The following is a 12,698-nucleotide window of genomic DNA, read 5'->3' on the forward strand; positions in this document are numbered from 1 at the left end:
AGAATGGAGACATATGACCAAGTCCGAACCGAGCATTCTGACTGATAAAATGGGAGGATGCGTGTACGGGAAAAGATAATCCAAATATCATTATTACGGGCGTGATAACTAACAACAAGGACTGCTGTCCGCCAATATCAGATTGGATAGCTTGAAATGCTGCATGCAGTGGCAAGCGCTCATTGTGTACCGAAGTGAGACTATAAAGCAGCGTTGATCGTTGTTTGCGGCCTACAAAATGATAATAATAAAAAAATCATTGACCCAGCTGCTATCGCGAACATAGATATCGAAGTATTCCGCAGTATTGTGAACGAAGAACACGACACGGACCTTACAATATCTCATCCTTCGTCCACATCAATTTACCCATCTTTCCACCATCGACATTCAAGACTTGTCCGTGAATGTGGCCGCTCCAGGATTCGCTCGCCAGAAATAGGATACATTTGGCAACAGCTTCGACAGGTATTGGACGTTTCTGCGCAGTGCTAGACAAAGAACGAGTGTGCCATAAGCATTCGGCTTCGAATGATACACAGAAGGTTGCGCAAAGGCGAGACTTACGTCGCTTGAGCATCCAACCAATACTGCTCCGGATTCGCCTCGCATTCACGACGAAACTGTGCTGTGTCGACCGCCCCTGGAGCAATAGCGTTGACCCTTGGGAGCCCATCCGGTTAGCCCAAGTGAGTACACACGCCCGTGGAATAAGACATCAGTTCGAGAGCTATTGACTGACCTCGCCCTGGGATGCACCCTGACCACATCTCCCCTCAAACTCTGCAGTAATCCCACTTGTACCGCACTCTTTCCCGCTGAGTAATCTGCATTACCCCGTTCTCCGAACCAGCCGCTTTCACTTCCGACGATGATCAAACTGAGATTCCACTCTTCCTTCTCGTCTCTTTCGGGAGTCCCTTCGACAACCTGCACCTTAACCCCTCTCAGCCACTCCCTAGCGGTCAAGAACGTTCCCTCTACGTTCACTTGAGACGTCTTCCTCCACTGTTCAACGCTCATATCGACCAAGCTCCCGTGGTGCTCTAGGACGCTCAAGTCCAAGCTCGCTAGCGCCACGCAGCACTGCACCGGTCCGAACTTTTGTCTCGCGAGTTCGAAAGCAGAGGAGAGGGATGACTCGGAGGTAACATCGCTTGGTGGGAGTACATATAAATTTGGATGGCTGGCGAGATATTCGGCAGAGGTGGACAGAGACCTTGTGGCGGTGGCGGTGCCAAAGTCGGAAGAGAGGTTGGCGATGAGCTTTGATGGGTTAATGTCGAGGGCGGAGACATTCGCGCCTGCCGTGAGGAACGCGGCGACGGTGACGGAGCCGATGTAGCCTGCTGCACCCGTGATGACGACGTGTGTTCCTTCGAGGTTGAGGCTGAGATCCATAGGTGACTCTCAGGGGCCTATGAAGTTATGACTCCGAGGACTAACGAGATGGAGGATAAGAAAAGACAGGCCAGGTGCATGCAGATTCTTATATCTCAAGAAAGCGATAGATGACGACGGCGACGACCAGAGATAAAGACCTCGAGGCTGTTGATAGGAGATGCGGGTCTCGAGATGACTGAGAAAAGTGACGACGCGATCCGGATGTGACGACCTAGGTATATATATCCAGCTTCGATGACCACAGGGAGCTACTGAAATGGCGGGAAAGAATCAGATAAGTATACAACTAGAGAAAGGCACGTACCGCTCTTGTGACCTAAAGGAACTCCATTGTGGAATGCTCAATCAGGAAGTCTTGTAAGTGTGTGGATGAGGACAGCGGAAAGATTGACAATGTGTCCATCAAGGTAAAGAAATAGCGTAAACCAAGAATATAGCCACCAAAAAAGGTCAAGATGTCGACATTCCATACCAATGAAAAGCCATTCGGAGAGATCCAGAGACAGGCGTATTTCAAGCATCGTTACAGCGGAACTTGTGTATCTCCCGTCCTCAGATACTGAATGTCGGTTTGTCTCAGTAGCAGAAGCAGTCAACCAACCAACGACGGAGGGGAATTGGAGGGGAACGTTGCGAGAAGACCGTCGTAGGAGATCGGAAGCAAAGTAACGAGCTGGGTTTAAATATCTGCGTACGTTCAATCTCCGCTCTCTGTCCCGCCGGCACCAACCCCAAACCAACTCTAACACAAGGTACTCGCGCCAGCCGTCACCGCCCCCCCGTGTTCAGCGACGGTCACCAGTCTACAAACCAACCCACGTCCCTATATACACATTTGGATCTGCTACTTGCGCGGCCTATGTGGAAGAGTTGTGATTACTGCAGTTTCCCCTTTCTTCATGCCTTGATATGATGGACCCGCTGAATTTTCTCTCGCCTACCAATACAGACGGTTCAACATTAATCGAGTTCACCTTAGTACGCCCTAAGTACGCCCTGAACGTCCGGTATCGACGTTGTGGGGAGTTTTCTTCCCAGGGTACCTACGTCTAGGAAAATATTTATTCAAAATAGCAGCGACTATGCTACACAGCTTGGGAGTGCAACTAATGCATAATGCAGATCTCTATCGAACAACACAAGCAATGTGTCGCGCTCCCGACTTGCTCCCAGCCTTCAACAAATGAGCAAGTCAGCGCAAAGGCGTACAGTCATGAGAAATCATGCATAATCCTCATCGAAGCCTACCCAATCACATCATCGAGCAGCGGTAGGTTCATCGCCGTGTTCAGGATCGCCACTTGCCCTCTTCTTGTTTCCCCACTGATCCGCGTAGTTCACTTCTTGCTCCCACCGAACGACAATACCTAACCATAACGAGAAAATAGTTAGAAGGGGGAATGCCTGACAGTCATCTTTTGTCTCAAGAGTATGAGGGAATATAGAAGTATCGACGTCGCTCGAACAAATGCGTATAAAGGGAATTGAACGGAGGCGGTCACCCTGGCAAGGGAACAAATGACGACAAAACCTGACGAAATGAGAAGGAAAAATGCATACAAAACCGAAATGAAGCAGCTACGACGCACCATTGATGACCGAAGGCTGATCCTCCTTCCTCGGGATCTCCGCCGATCTGACCAACGGAGGTCGCGCGCTGAGAACGATAGAAGGGTCCAAATCATCCGATGTGTCGGCTTGAAAGTCGGTCATCCACCGGCCATGGGTGTCGCTGAACTTGTTGATTTTGCCGGATCGGTCGCGGTTCGCGCGAAGGTTGAGAATACTATAAGATCGGGGGATGAGGGAGTGGAATCAGGACAGAGGGAAGGGGATGGTGCGATTGAAGCGGAAGAAGGACGTACAGACGACAGGACAGAACTGTTGATAGTTGTATGCTGATGGCGACGTTGAGTGATTGTATGAGCTTGTTCTTTTGTCTTTAGGGGTTGGGAAAGTCAGCTGATGTCAGACCCACGAGAACATGGTAGCAAAGAGCATACAGGAAGAAAACCACATTGATCAAGTTGAGCGACGAAATGGCCACGAAATAGAGAACATGATGCTTAATGAAGATGTTGATCGGCCTCGATGTGGATCCCGAAGCCCTGTGCCGAAGCCCTCTCCAGATAGTCATTGCAGTTAAGGTGAAGTCAACAACCCTGGTGACATAACAAGTCGCGTATTAATGGCTGAAAGGTCAGCATCCAATCTCGCAGGGGAAAAGACACAGGTTGGCGGCCGGACAAACATGGGAGATGCAAAGAAAGCGACAATGAAGTTAGGTCCCGCGATGGACGGCTGCTGGGTAACTGATGGTTAGATGATAAGTATTATATCGTTCGAGGACGATGAAGGGTGCATGGCTTGGATCCGAGCGGATGAGATAGCGACTCACTGAGGCAAGGGCCAGGCCACGCCGGCAGCTTCGTATCTATAACATGGACACAGTGTAAGAAATGCGACTATGGAATATGCGAGTAAAGACAGAACTGATGAGATGAGTGACTCACAACCGAATGATAGGACGGCAGACGAAACCATAACACCAGTGAAACCGAGCATCATCAGTGATAGAAAGATTAGTAACCATTTGTTACGACCCCAAAGTGCGTATACACGTAGAACCAACACTGGATGTGGACATGAATCAGAATACCGTTAGACTTTGAGGAAGATGATAACGTTGAAAGAGGTTTCATATAACGGCTAGTAAAGAACATACCTAGTTCAACAGACAGCTCGACGAGGACAGCAAACGCTGGGAGTATACGAAGATATCTCGAACAAGACCTGGAAGGCCAACCGCGTAAGCCAGAAGTCAAAACGTTAGAGAGGACGACCGACTCTTCCGTCCATACACCCAAGACCCCTGTTTGGCGGAGAACGACAAGTCAGAACATATCGGAAACGATTGAGTCGTGAAGTTGGGTGTACAAATATCGGTCACTATGAAAATTAACTAGTTAGCAAGAAGCGTTGCCGCAATAAAGATGGTGGAAGTGACCGTACGCACTGATGAGGACTGCTAACGCGTAATACCGCACCATCAAGTACACCATCTTTATAGCTGACCACTGCGCCTTCCATATATACTTCCACTTTGAATAAGTTACGGCAAGCAGCTCACCTCAATTAGAGTTCGACAACGTCAGACTGAGCGAAGATCTTGCTCACCTCCTCTGGTAGACACACTAGCCAGTCCCATATCCAAATCGATGTCGTGGCTGTTTGACGAGAGAATCCATTGGTGAGCATATCACCTCCGAGGACGCGCGAATGTGCTCACATGCAACGTAGATCTGACACGATATGCCAAAGAAAATGAGTGCAGCAGAATCAGTTGATATGGACGTTACAGAGATAGTAAGACCAGTCTACTCACCTGCGCAACATGAACGATTCTCCAGAGCGCCTCGCTCTCCGCATCCGACATGACAGAGTCACCGGGAGCCGAAGTTCCTGCTATCGTCCTTCCAACTGCGGTCGTCGGTTTCAGCGTCCACCTATGTACTGAGGCAATTGGCGGCAATGGCAATGAAGAGGATCGAGGGAGGGAGGAAGTAGACGAGTGTGTTCGCCATCCCGACGAAGGCTTTGGGGTCTGTGCACCAATCGGCGAGGCCAGTGTCATCATTAGGTTCCATGCCGCGTTGCGCTTACTGGGAGCCGCTTGGGCTTTTACTCAACGTCACAGCCTGGTGCACAACGGAGATTACAGCGGCTACCTCCTTATGCATACTTCTGACGGGAACGCAAGTCATCAGGACCACAAACAGAGTGCTGGCTATGTTCGACGCTTTCGATATCTTCGCCTCAACTCGTTCTACGAGAAGTGACTTGCCCTGTGGGTCAGGCAGCGCTGAGTACACAGTATTGAAGACGTGGCAAGCTGGCCCGAGCTGGCCGAAGGAACTACGAGAAGACCGCACTGCACTGCTCGGCAGACAAAGTCTCAGGAGCGCTCGTACGTGATATGATGCAAGTCAACCATTGCTTCTTCACATCCAGGACGATCTCTGAAAAGGGCTGAACAGGACGCTGTAGCCCCAGCGTTGGGTCCGGTGTAAGCGACTGGGCACCGTAAAGTTACACAGGACAGGACGCGATATGACTGTGCACGGCTGAAAATAAATTTGTCAAAGGATTTGGTCAGTGATGCACGGAATGGGTGCGTTGAATAGGATGGAGATGCATACCGTAACCACCGCATGTACGTACATACAGGCAGAGATCGTCTACCGCCGCTCTGATCAAAGTCAAGGGAAGTGGTCGTCGTTGACTGGGTGTTGTCTCAATACGATGAAGAGACTAGGAGCGAATGCTCAACCCGAGATCAACGAAACGGTGCAGAGAAAGAGTGGCGAGAGTGAAAGAGAAATATCAATCTCTCGTTGAGCACGTGTTTTTCTGAGATCGTCAGGACCGTCTCCATCGCGGTCCATGGACAGGTCCGTTGCGGGGTCCACTGTCCGAGACCCACCAATTTGTTCGGTTCACCAGACACTCCTGTTTGTGAAATACTGGATATACTTCTGTCAACTCGTGTTTAGCAACACCAACACCACATCAAAACATGCACCTCCAACACGTAGTTATCAGCTCAGCACTCAGCGCTCAGTACCTCCAGAGCACACTCAGTCCTCCATAAGATCCGCACCCTTCAACCCTGCCGCCCTCCTGGCCTCAACTCTCGTCTTCATCACAGTCCGCGCACCGTCGACTGCTTTATCCAATGTTCCCGATTTGGCCATGGCGAGGAGGAGCGCGTGGATCAGGCCGAGGTGATTATGTCTCCGGAGCGAGTTTTCGAACTGTACGGCGAACGAGGAGGCGAGGATACGAGATACAAGGTAGGGTTTAGAGCAAGAGAAAGGACAGTGAGCACGACAATCACAAATACGAGTAAAGAGATGGGCGGTGGAACAAGAAAACGTACATCCCATCGTTGCCTCTTCGCGGCCTCGTTCGCCACCATCTGGCCGACTTCTTCCGCCATCATCGTGTCTCCCGCCGCTTGTAATTGCTCAAGTTGGGCTTGTAATGCAGGGAGGTTATCATCGTGCAATGCGAGGAGGGAGAACTCGAGCTATTTAAAGAGGAAAAGACGAAAGAGGAATTTCAGTATGGGTATGAAAGAACGTGACATTAAAAGAGGAGGCGGTGGAGAAAATTGCCAGAGAAAGGCGAACATATTGGCGAATCGCCACGCCTTGAATGATGCACGAAAGTGATTCAGAGCGCTACTATAAACATGTATAGTGTTGCCCCGTTATCGAGGGTGCCAGTTTCAGTGTGGCCCGTGCCACACGAGTATAAGCGCTCGAGACCGGTAATGCAGACGTCGAGGCAGTGGTGTGGTGTCTTATCCCATTGAACCACGCAGCAGGACATATGTCACTGACGATGTGCAGATACAAAAACATCATCCCGTTCGTCAAGGAAGGCCGAAGAGGTGCAGTTGAACTCTGCGTCCTCCCGCGATGTCGCTGACAGGGACGGTTGTCTGAACGCAAGCAAAAATGTATCTGGACGTGGACGGGTATGCTCGTCTGAGTTCGAGCAAGGTGGGTAGGAGGCCGCAGGTGGTCATATGTGGTATGCCCGAATGACAGATACAAAGAGCACCAAACCGGCTTGAAAGAAAGAAAAACGCAAAAAAAAAACGTACTGCGCCAGCGGGATACGTCGCTATCCGAGCTTCAATGACCTCCCTATTCAACCATAAACACGGTCACCACCAACACACCAACACGAAGAATTTCAACGCGGGAATACGCACCTCGCCTTTCCAATCCAACCCTCCCCACCCTCCTCCCAAGCCCCATGCCTGATCGGCTCCCTTTTCAACCCATCCAACTCATAAACTGCTCCATTCACCGGTAGATAAACTACAAAATGGTAGGCGTCCTTCTCCGTCTCCCTGGGCAAATCCAACCCATCTAACGAAATTGCACTGGGCGGCGAAAGCGCATTATGCGCCTCTCTCAACCAATCCGCCGATGTCACGGCTAATCCGCGGGTTTGTGGGTCCATACCCGTTGTGAACGCAAAGAGGTCCTCTAATTGGGATGTTGAACCAGGGGCACGGTTCGTCGACGTGGAAGGGAGAGGAGTGATGTTGCCAAGAGCGTTGAGGACGGCGAGAGTGGCACAGGCATTGTTTACTACTTGATGAGCGAAGAAGCCAGGAAAGTCGGGATCGTATTGAGAGCCGGTAGTTGACGAAGGGTCGGGTTCGCCGGATGAAGGCAGCCATTTAAAGAGGAAAATGAGGGCGTGAATGGGCGCGAGCGGTGCGAGCACGGAGGCATCGAGGGAATACAGGTCATCACAGATAAGTGGAACACCCAAAGATTTCAACAATTCACTGTAAGATTATAATCACAAGAAGTTTTGAAAATCAGTTGCCGGTAAACGTTATGAAAGAAATGGGAAATGGTGCGAACGTAAATACACCAGGATCAGATTCGGTAAGCTGCCAGCCGCTAGAGTCGTCCTCGCCAGACATAACAGGAGTGTAGTATTATTCAAATAGGCCAGAGATGGCGGAGATGGCGAGATAGATGCGAACGCTCGCTGTGAGGAACGATGGAGCTGGTGTGGAGGAAGACGCGACGCGTCACTTTTTTGAGACGCGTCTCCATTTGTCCACGCACGTGGTTCTACGTCGCCTTCCAAATGTAGCAAAAATCTGCCTTCGTCTCATCTTCCCAACATCTTCCTTCATCCTCTCGTTCTTTGTGTCCTTAGAACATTCTCTAGAGACCTCGCGTTATGGCTCCGTTGATTTACACTGGGTCACTTCCCGTTTGGAGTCCTCATAAATTCTAGAGTCCTAGTAGATGCACAGAGGGAGGCTCTGAAGTCGATTTCTGATTGGACGAGACCTCTTGTCTTTGTGATTCTGTGCACCAGGTTCGTCTTATAGAAAATTCATATAGCTCTTGTATGACGGGGTAGATATGAAATGTGGCACTGTCGCTAGAGTTCTACTTCAACCACGGTGTGTCATTCAATTCAAAGGTCTAGCTCCGTATCGTCGCATCTGGAGCAGGCAAACGATAAACTTACCCTGTCGATATACTTATACCTTTTCACTGACAAATCAACGCGTATCGCATCGTGTTGTTACTCTCCTCCTGGCTATTTCCTCGGGGCAAACTCGAACCAATTGCGCTCCTACAGTCCGGATCTCTCGACACTCGAGATGCATCCCAGGTATTGGATCCGTGCCACATAACTACCCCAAGTCTCAACTTCGAAGTGATTGGATCTGGAGAATCTCAAAACATGCTGTTCCTATATAGATGGACAAGAAAGTGCCATCCTGAAGGAGTCACGGTGGTGGTACGAAGCGAAGCAGAGAAAACGGCGCTGGCGACAGCCGAAAGCGTTGGTATGTAAGTTAACGTTAGCGCGATTTGCCGGCTCTTTGTTTGGTGGTTGGAAGCGCCCGTTGGGAAAAATTGAATCCTGATCCTTGACCATCATGACCTCTGCAATACCCAGAGACGTAGTAAGCTGTCCACAGCTTCGATAGGTATTTTTCTGTATGACTGACTTGCCTTCTGAAGATAATCAAAATCGTCCACCAGCTGTTGACGGCCAGCACCTTGATTAGTGAAGCGGCTGCAATACTTCAGTCGAGGCTGCTGCTTTCTGAAAACCAAACAAGAGACACGTCGGTGAGTGTTGTCACTGATGTGACGTATTTACACGTCATCTGATGCGCCTTGGGTGTCTATGTTCTTATGAGATGGCTGCTTCGTCCTCGTCCACGATGTCTGCTGATGCAGTACAGTTCGTTTCGACTCTCGCTAAGGCAGTCACGAACACCGTATCAAGCCTAGGAGAGATGACAGGGGGCAAGTCCTTGTTCATTCTATTAGGGACACATCGTTAAACTGATAAGTTTCTGTAGCAATTGACACATTGTGCCAACCAATGTTCCGGATCAAGAGCCCAGCCTGGAGGTGTTCAATTCATTCGTGAAGGGCCCTCGTTAGAAAGACCAGAGCCGGGACCTTCAAGCACCGGCTCCACTCGCGAGGCAGAGTCGTCAATGCCACCCCCTAGGTATGTTCAGTTGGCGATCCCGCTATCCTACTGTGCGCTTTCCGGCTAACTGAACGGGACGACTTAGTGTCATACCGCAAGCCCCTCAGACTCAACTTACGGGCAATATTGGTGCAGTGAGGACATCCACCCAAAGATCTATCAAGACGAGAGGTCCCTATACCGCGGCAGCATGTATAGCTTGCCGTCGAGCGAAGAGAAAGTGTATTAGTCTTTCACCTGGAAACGAGGAGTGCGCGTACGTGGTCAACTTTGATAGCCCCATTTGTTCCAACTTTCTGACCGAACTGCAGGCAATGTATAATGCGCGACCAACCTTGTGTCTACCCTGCTGCGCCCGAATCGGTCTCAGGAGCCTCTGTGGACATGGGCGAAGGGTCTTCAAGTTCCACGTTGGACCTGAACATCACGCCCACTGGCGATCCTGCTCCGTAAGTTTTGTATCCTATGATCTTGTCTGAGTTGATTTATCATCACTGAAACAAAATTCCCTATGTTTTCTCCATGATTTTGACGACGGCTCTTCATTAGACAAACAAACAACACAGAAAGCGGTACAACATAACCTTCGTTCTCATCGCACAAACTACTTAAAAGACATCTCAGAGCCAACTAACATAGGATAGCGAGATGAAAGAGTCCTTTTGAGTCACAGTTCACGATTAAAACAGTGGGATGATAACAGCGTTCGGAGAGGAAATGAGAATGTGGCCCACGATGGTTTGGATACGAACGGTGGATACACGAGCATAAAATGCGCTTCGGAGTCGCCGAGCGCTCTAATGTAATATAGTGGACCGAGTGTGATGGCTGGGTATCGTTATGGAATTGTATATGAATTTCGAAAAAAAAATGCCGCATACAGTACGGAAAGACACCTGAACCACCAGCCCCGGGAGAAAGGCAGAACCAAAAGCGTGCTCACGGACGTCCGTGATCCTCAGGCTGGTAATCTGAGGGTATCACGGAGCACGACCAGCTGCCGAGCATACGAGAACAGAAATTACATCCACGAGTGCATGACCGATCAATGAACTGAGAACAGTCACCAGAAGTGTATGAGAGAAAACGCCGTATACTTACCTTTGTTCCTTCATCGTAGGCGGTGCAAGCAAACTCAACGGGGGTATGCAATATCACAAGCTCGACGGCCATCGACACTGTCTTCGGTTGCGTCGAATTGGACAGCAACATTAAGATCAGGGGAGTTCAGAGCGCAGCGCAGCCCTATAGCTAATTACTTACCTCGATGCAGACTACGCCACCGCCACATGAACCTTCGATATTTAAACACGGGGGCGGCGGCTGCTTTTGGGAGCTTCGAAACCGAATACAAAACCGAATACCGTACGCTAAGTGCTAGTAACGGGTTGAGAGGTGGCGAAAGCCTTTGTATGTGGCCCACTGAATGCGGTACGGGTGTTTTTTGTTCAGCGAGAACAAAAGATTGTCTTTCGAGAGTACGAAACCGAAACACGTGACTCAAAATTACCATAGCAGGCAACGCCGAAATGCCCGATTCGGTTTACTTAGTGACCACGAAACTTTTTCTTTCGTGCTCACGGCGCATTAACACACAGGATTGCATCCAGTGCCGTCTAAAGAAAACAAAGGGCGCACGCTGAAGCCATCCCGAAGCCTTTTGTCTCCGAATCCGGTTCTGGATTCTGTTTAGTTCCTTTCAAAAGCAGCCGCCTCCCCCGTGTTTGGCGCAGCAATACAGAATAACGAGAAGGAAAGGCACGGACTCGATGCCTTGCGCCCAGAGAAAGTATTGGGCATAATGCTGCTGTTCGTCACGATGAAAAATCGAGCTCCGGTGATAAAATCGCCGTTGTAGGTATCGAGATTCGAGAACACGTCACACAGTAAGTACTTACCTATAGCGGGAGACCTAAATTGTCAACCCCATTAATGGACTATACGGGAAAAGAAACACTGGGTATACTCATCGCGAAAGGAAGAATAAACAAAGGATGTGATTGAGCGAATTGCCTTCCTCAACGATCCATGAACGTTGATGGTGCGAACGCTATCGAGAAAAGACGTACTTATCAGCATACGATTCGAGCAGGACGGAAACAGGATGTACCAGGTAGAAGCTCGCAAGCTTCAGCATATACAATGGCCTAGATATCATATCGTAGAAGGGTGTTAGGCGTACTATATGAGCGAGCCGCAGAGAATCCCAAACGCCACGTGGCAAATACCGAGGATGGCGGGTAAAGCTAGACAAGGAGCAGATCGAGCTGACGAAGGGGTGGGTGGATATGGCCTGCATCTCGAAAGAGCCGAGCGAAAACAACACCGGGTTGAAGCAACACTGTCTAGCAGAAAAACCGGGGGCGATGTAAACCGCCTTGCCCTTGGGGACGTTGCCCGCTTCTCAGCAAGAAATGGATTCGACGACCGCCGTGGTATTCCAAGGAAGGAAATGTTAGAGATGCGATGTGATAAACTGGGTCACAGTGAGTCCCGGCGTCGAGTTGAGGGGAGAGGAAGTGAAACAGAATTGGAGCCATTCAATTCTCGTCGGTTCATGGCCGGGTGCTGTCAGTCAACAGTCGTCTGCTAAGCTCTGGAATTGCGACGTCCAGGTCCCCAGATTAGAGAACAAAAAGGTACGCACTATAGCTCCAAGATATAGGAGATATTCCTTCTGGTTAATTAGACGAACATATCCCATGTAAGCCTATCGCAGACAGAATGAGAACGGCCCACGCACCATGCTCGGACAGCGGCAGAAGCACCGCTCGCCCCGGTATCACGTTCTTGACGAGCTAGACCAAGAAAGCTTCTATGTTCGAAACTGGGCTGAAATCCCGGATTTTTTGCAGTGCGTAGAGGACACGAAGAGGAAAGAGTGACAGGTCGGACGCCGCGTTGGTGGCGGTCAGGAAGCAAGTCCGACGCGTGTCGAAATGGGTGTGAGGTGCACGTGAAGCAAACGTGAAGACCTCAGTTGAGAGATTCGTTCATACTCGAGACTTTGGAAATCTCTTATAACAAAGGAAGAAGTATGAATTGGCCATATAAAAACCATGGATGTGTACAAATTTGGAAGGGGGGTCAAAGGGCAGTGGATACTTAAGGCTCGAAAGAAATTGAAAAGGAATCATCACTGTAATGCCCTTGGCTTTCTACCTGGCCTCTTGCCTTGCCCACAACTGTTCTTCTGGTGCCTCTTGAGAGCATCCGGACGGCTGCAAGACTTA

The 12,698-nt window shown here is 49.9% G+C and overlaps 5 protein-coding genes across 5 annotated transcripts; 2 read left to right on the forward strand and 3 right to left on the reverse strand.

Moving 5' to 3' along the window:
- Positions 1-97: 97 nt before the first annotated feature.
- Positions 98-1,998, reverse strand: STEHIDRAFT_172963 (NAD-P-binding protein). Its single transcript, XM_007310933.1, has 4 exons — positions 1,709-1,998; positions 743-1,652; positions 568-663; positions 98-491 (listed from the first exon to the last, which is right to left on the reverse strand). The coding sequence occupies exons 2-4, from the start codon at positions 1,399-1,401 to the stop codon at positions 335-337; spliced, it is 912 nt and encodes a 303-aa protein (XP_007310995.1). The 5' UTR covers positions 1,402-1,652; positions 1,709-1,998; the 3' UTR covers positions 98-334.
- A 663-nt stretch (positions 1,999-2,661) lies between these two features.
- On the reverse strand, positions 2,662-4,920 carry STEHIDRAFT_150848 (uncharacterized protein; the record flags this gene model as incomplete). Its single annotated transcript, XM_007310934.1, has 14 exons — positions 4,790-4,920; positions 4,694-4,706; positions 4,582-4,631; positions 4,421-4,505; positions 4,342-4,353; positions 4,252-4,276; positions 4,130-4,197; positions 3,918-4,037; positions 3,803-3,838; positions 3,656-3,716; positions 3,408-3,566; positions 3,270-3,344; positions 2,994-3,190; positions 2,662-2,771 (listed from the first exon to the last, which is right to left on the reverse strand). The coding sequence occupies exons 1-14, from the start codon at positions 4,838-4,840 to the stop codon at positions 2,662-2,664; spliced, it is 1,062 nt and encodes a 353-aa protein (XP_007310996.1). The 5' UTR covers positions 4,841-4,920.
- Positions 4,921-5,922: 1,002 nt separating this feature from the next.
- Positions 5,923-7,915, reverse strand: STEHIDRAFT_106024 (uncharacterized protein; the record flags this gene model as incomplete). The annotated part of the gene is made up of 5 exons (XM_007310935.1): positions 5,923-6,218; positions 6,344-6,493; positions 7,076-7,118; positions 7,187-7,774; positions 7,854-7,915. 5 exons carry the CDS (start codon positions 7,913-7,915, stop codon positions 6,042-6,044), a joined length of 1,020 nt encoding a protein of 339 aa, XP_007310997.1. The 3' UTR covers positions 5,923-6,041.
- Positions 7,916-8,896: 981 nt separating this feature from the next.
- STEHIDRAFT_116202 (uncharacterized protein) lies at positions 8,897-10,048 on the forward strand (the record flags this gene model as incomplete). The annotated part of the gene is made up of 6 exons (XM_007310936.1): positions 8,897-8,923; positions 8,982-9,092; positions 9,329-9,483; positions 9,551-9,721; positions 9,777-9,914; positions 10,015-10,048. The coding sequence occupies 6 exons, from the start codon at positions 8,897-8,899 to the stop codon at positions 10,046-10,048; spliced, it is 636 nt and encodes a 211-aa protein (XP_007310998.1).
- A 1,650-nt stretch (positions 10,049-11,698) lies between these two features.
- Positions 11,699-12,350, forward strand: STEHIDRAFT_116203 (uncharacterized protein; the record flags this gene model as incomplete). The annotated part of the gene is made up of 3 exons (XM_007310937.1): positions 11,699-11,951; positions 12,081-12,104; positions 12,175-12,350. 3 exons carry the CDS (start codon positions 11,699-11,701, stop codon positions 12,348-12,350), a joined length of 453 nt encoding a protein of 150 aa, XP_007310999.1.
- Positions 12,351-12,698: the final 348 nt, after the last annotated feature.

The sequence above is a fragment of the Stereum hirsutum genome (genome assembly GCF_000264905.1).
Source record: "Stereum hirsutum FP-91666 SS1 unplaced genomic scaffold STEHIscaffold_22, whole genome shotgun sequence".
Taxonomy (NCBI): Eukaryota; Fungi; Basidiomycota; class Agaricomycetes; order Russulales; family Stereaceae; genus Stereum; species Stereum hirsutum.

Excerpts from the sequence above, each read along its gene's own strand:
- STEHIDRAFT_172963 (XM_007310933.1), bottom strand. The coding sequence starts at position 1,401 with ATGGATCTCAGCCTCAACCTCGAAGGAACACACGTCGTCATCACGGGT. Across the intron at positions 664-742 it reads AGGGTGCATCCCAGGGCGAG|GGTCAACGCTATTGCTCCAG; the intron begins GTCAGTCAATAG and ends TGGGCTCCCAAG. Across the intron at positions 492-567 it reads TGGTTGGATGCTCAAGCGAC|CACTGCGCAGAAACGTCCAA; the intron begins GTAAGTCTCGCC and ends TTCTTTGTCTAG.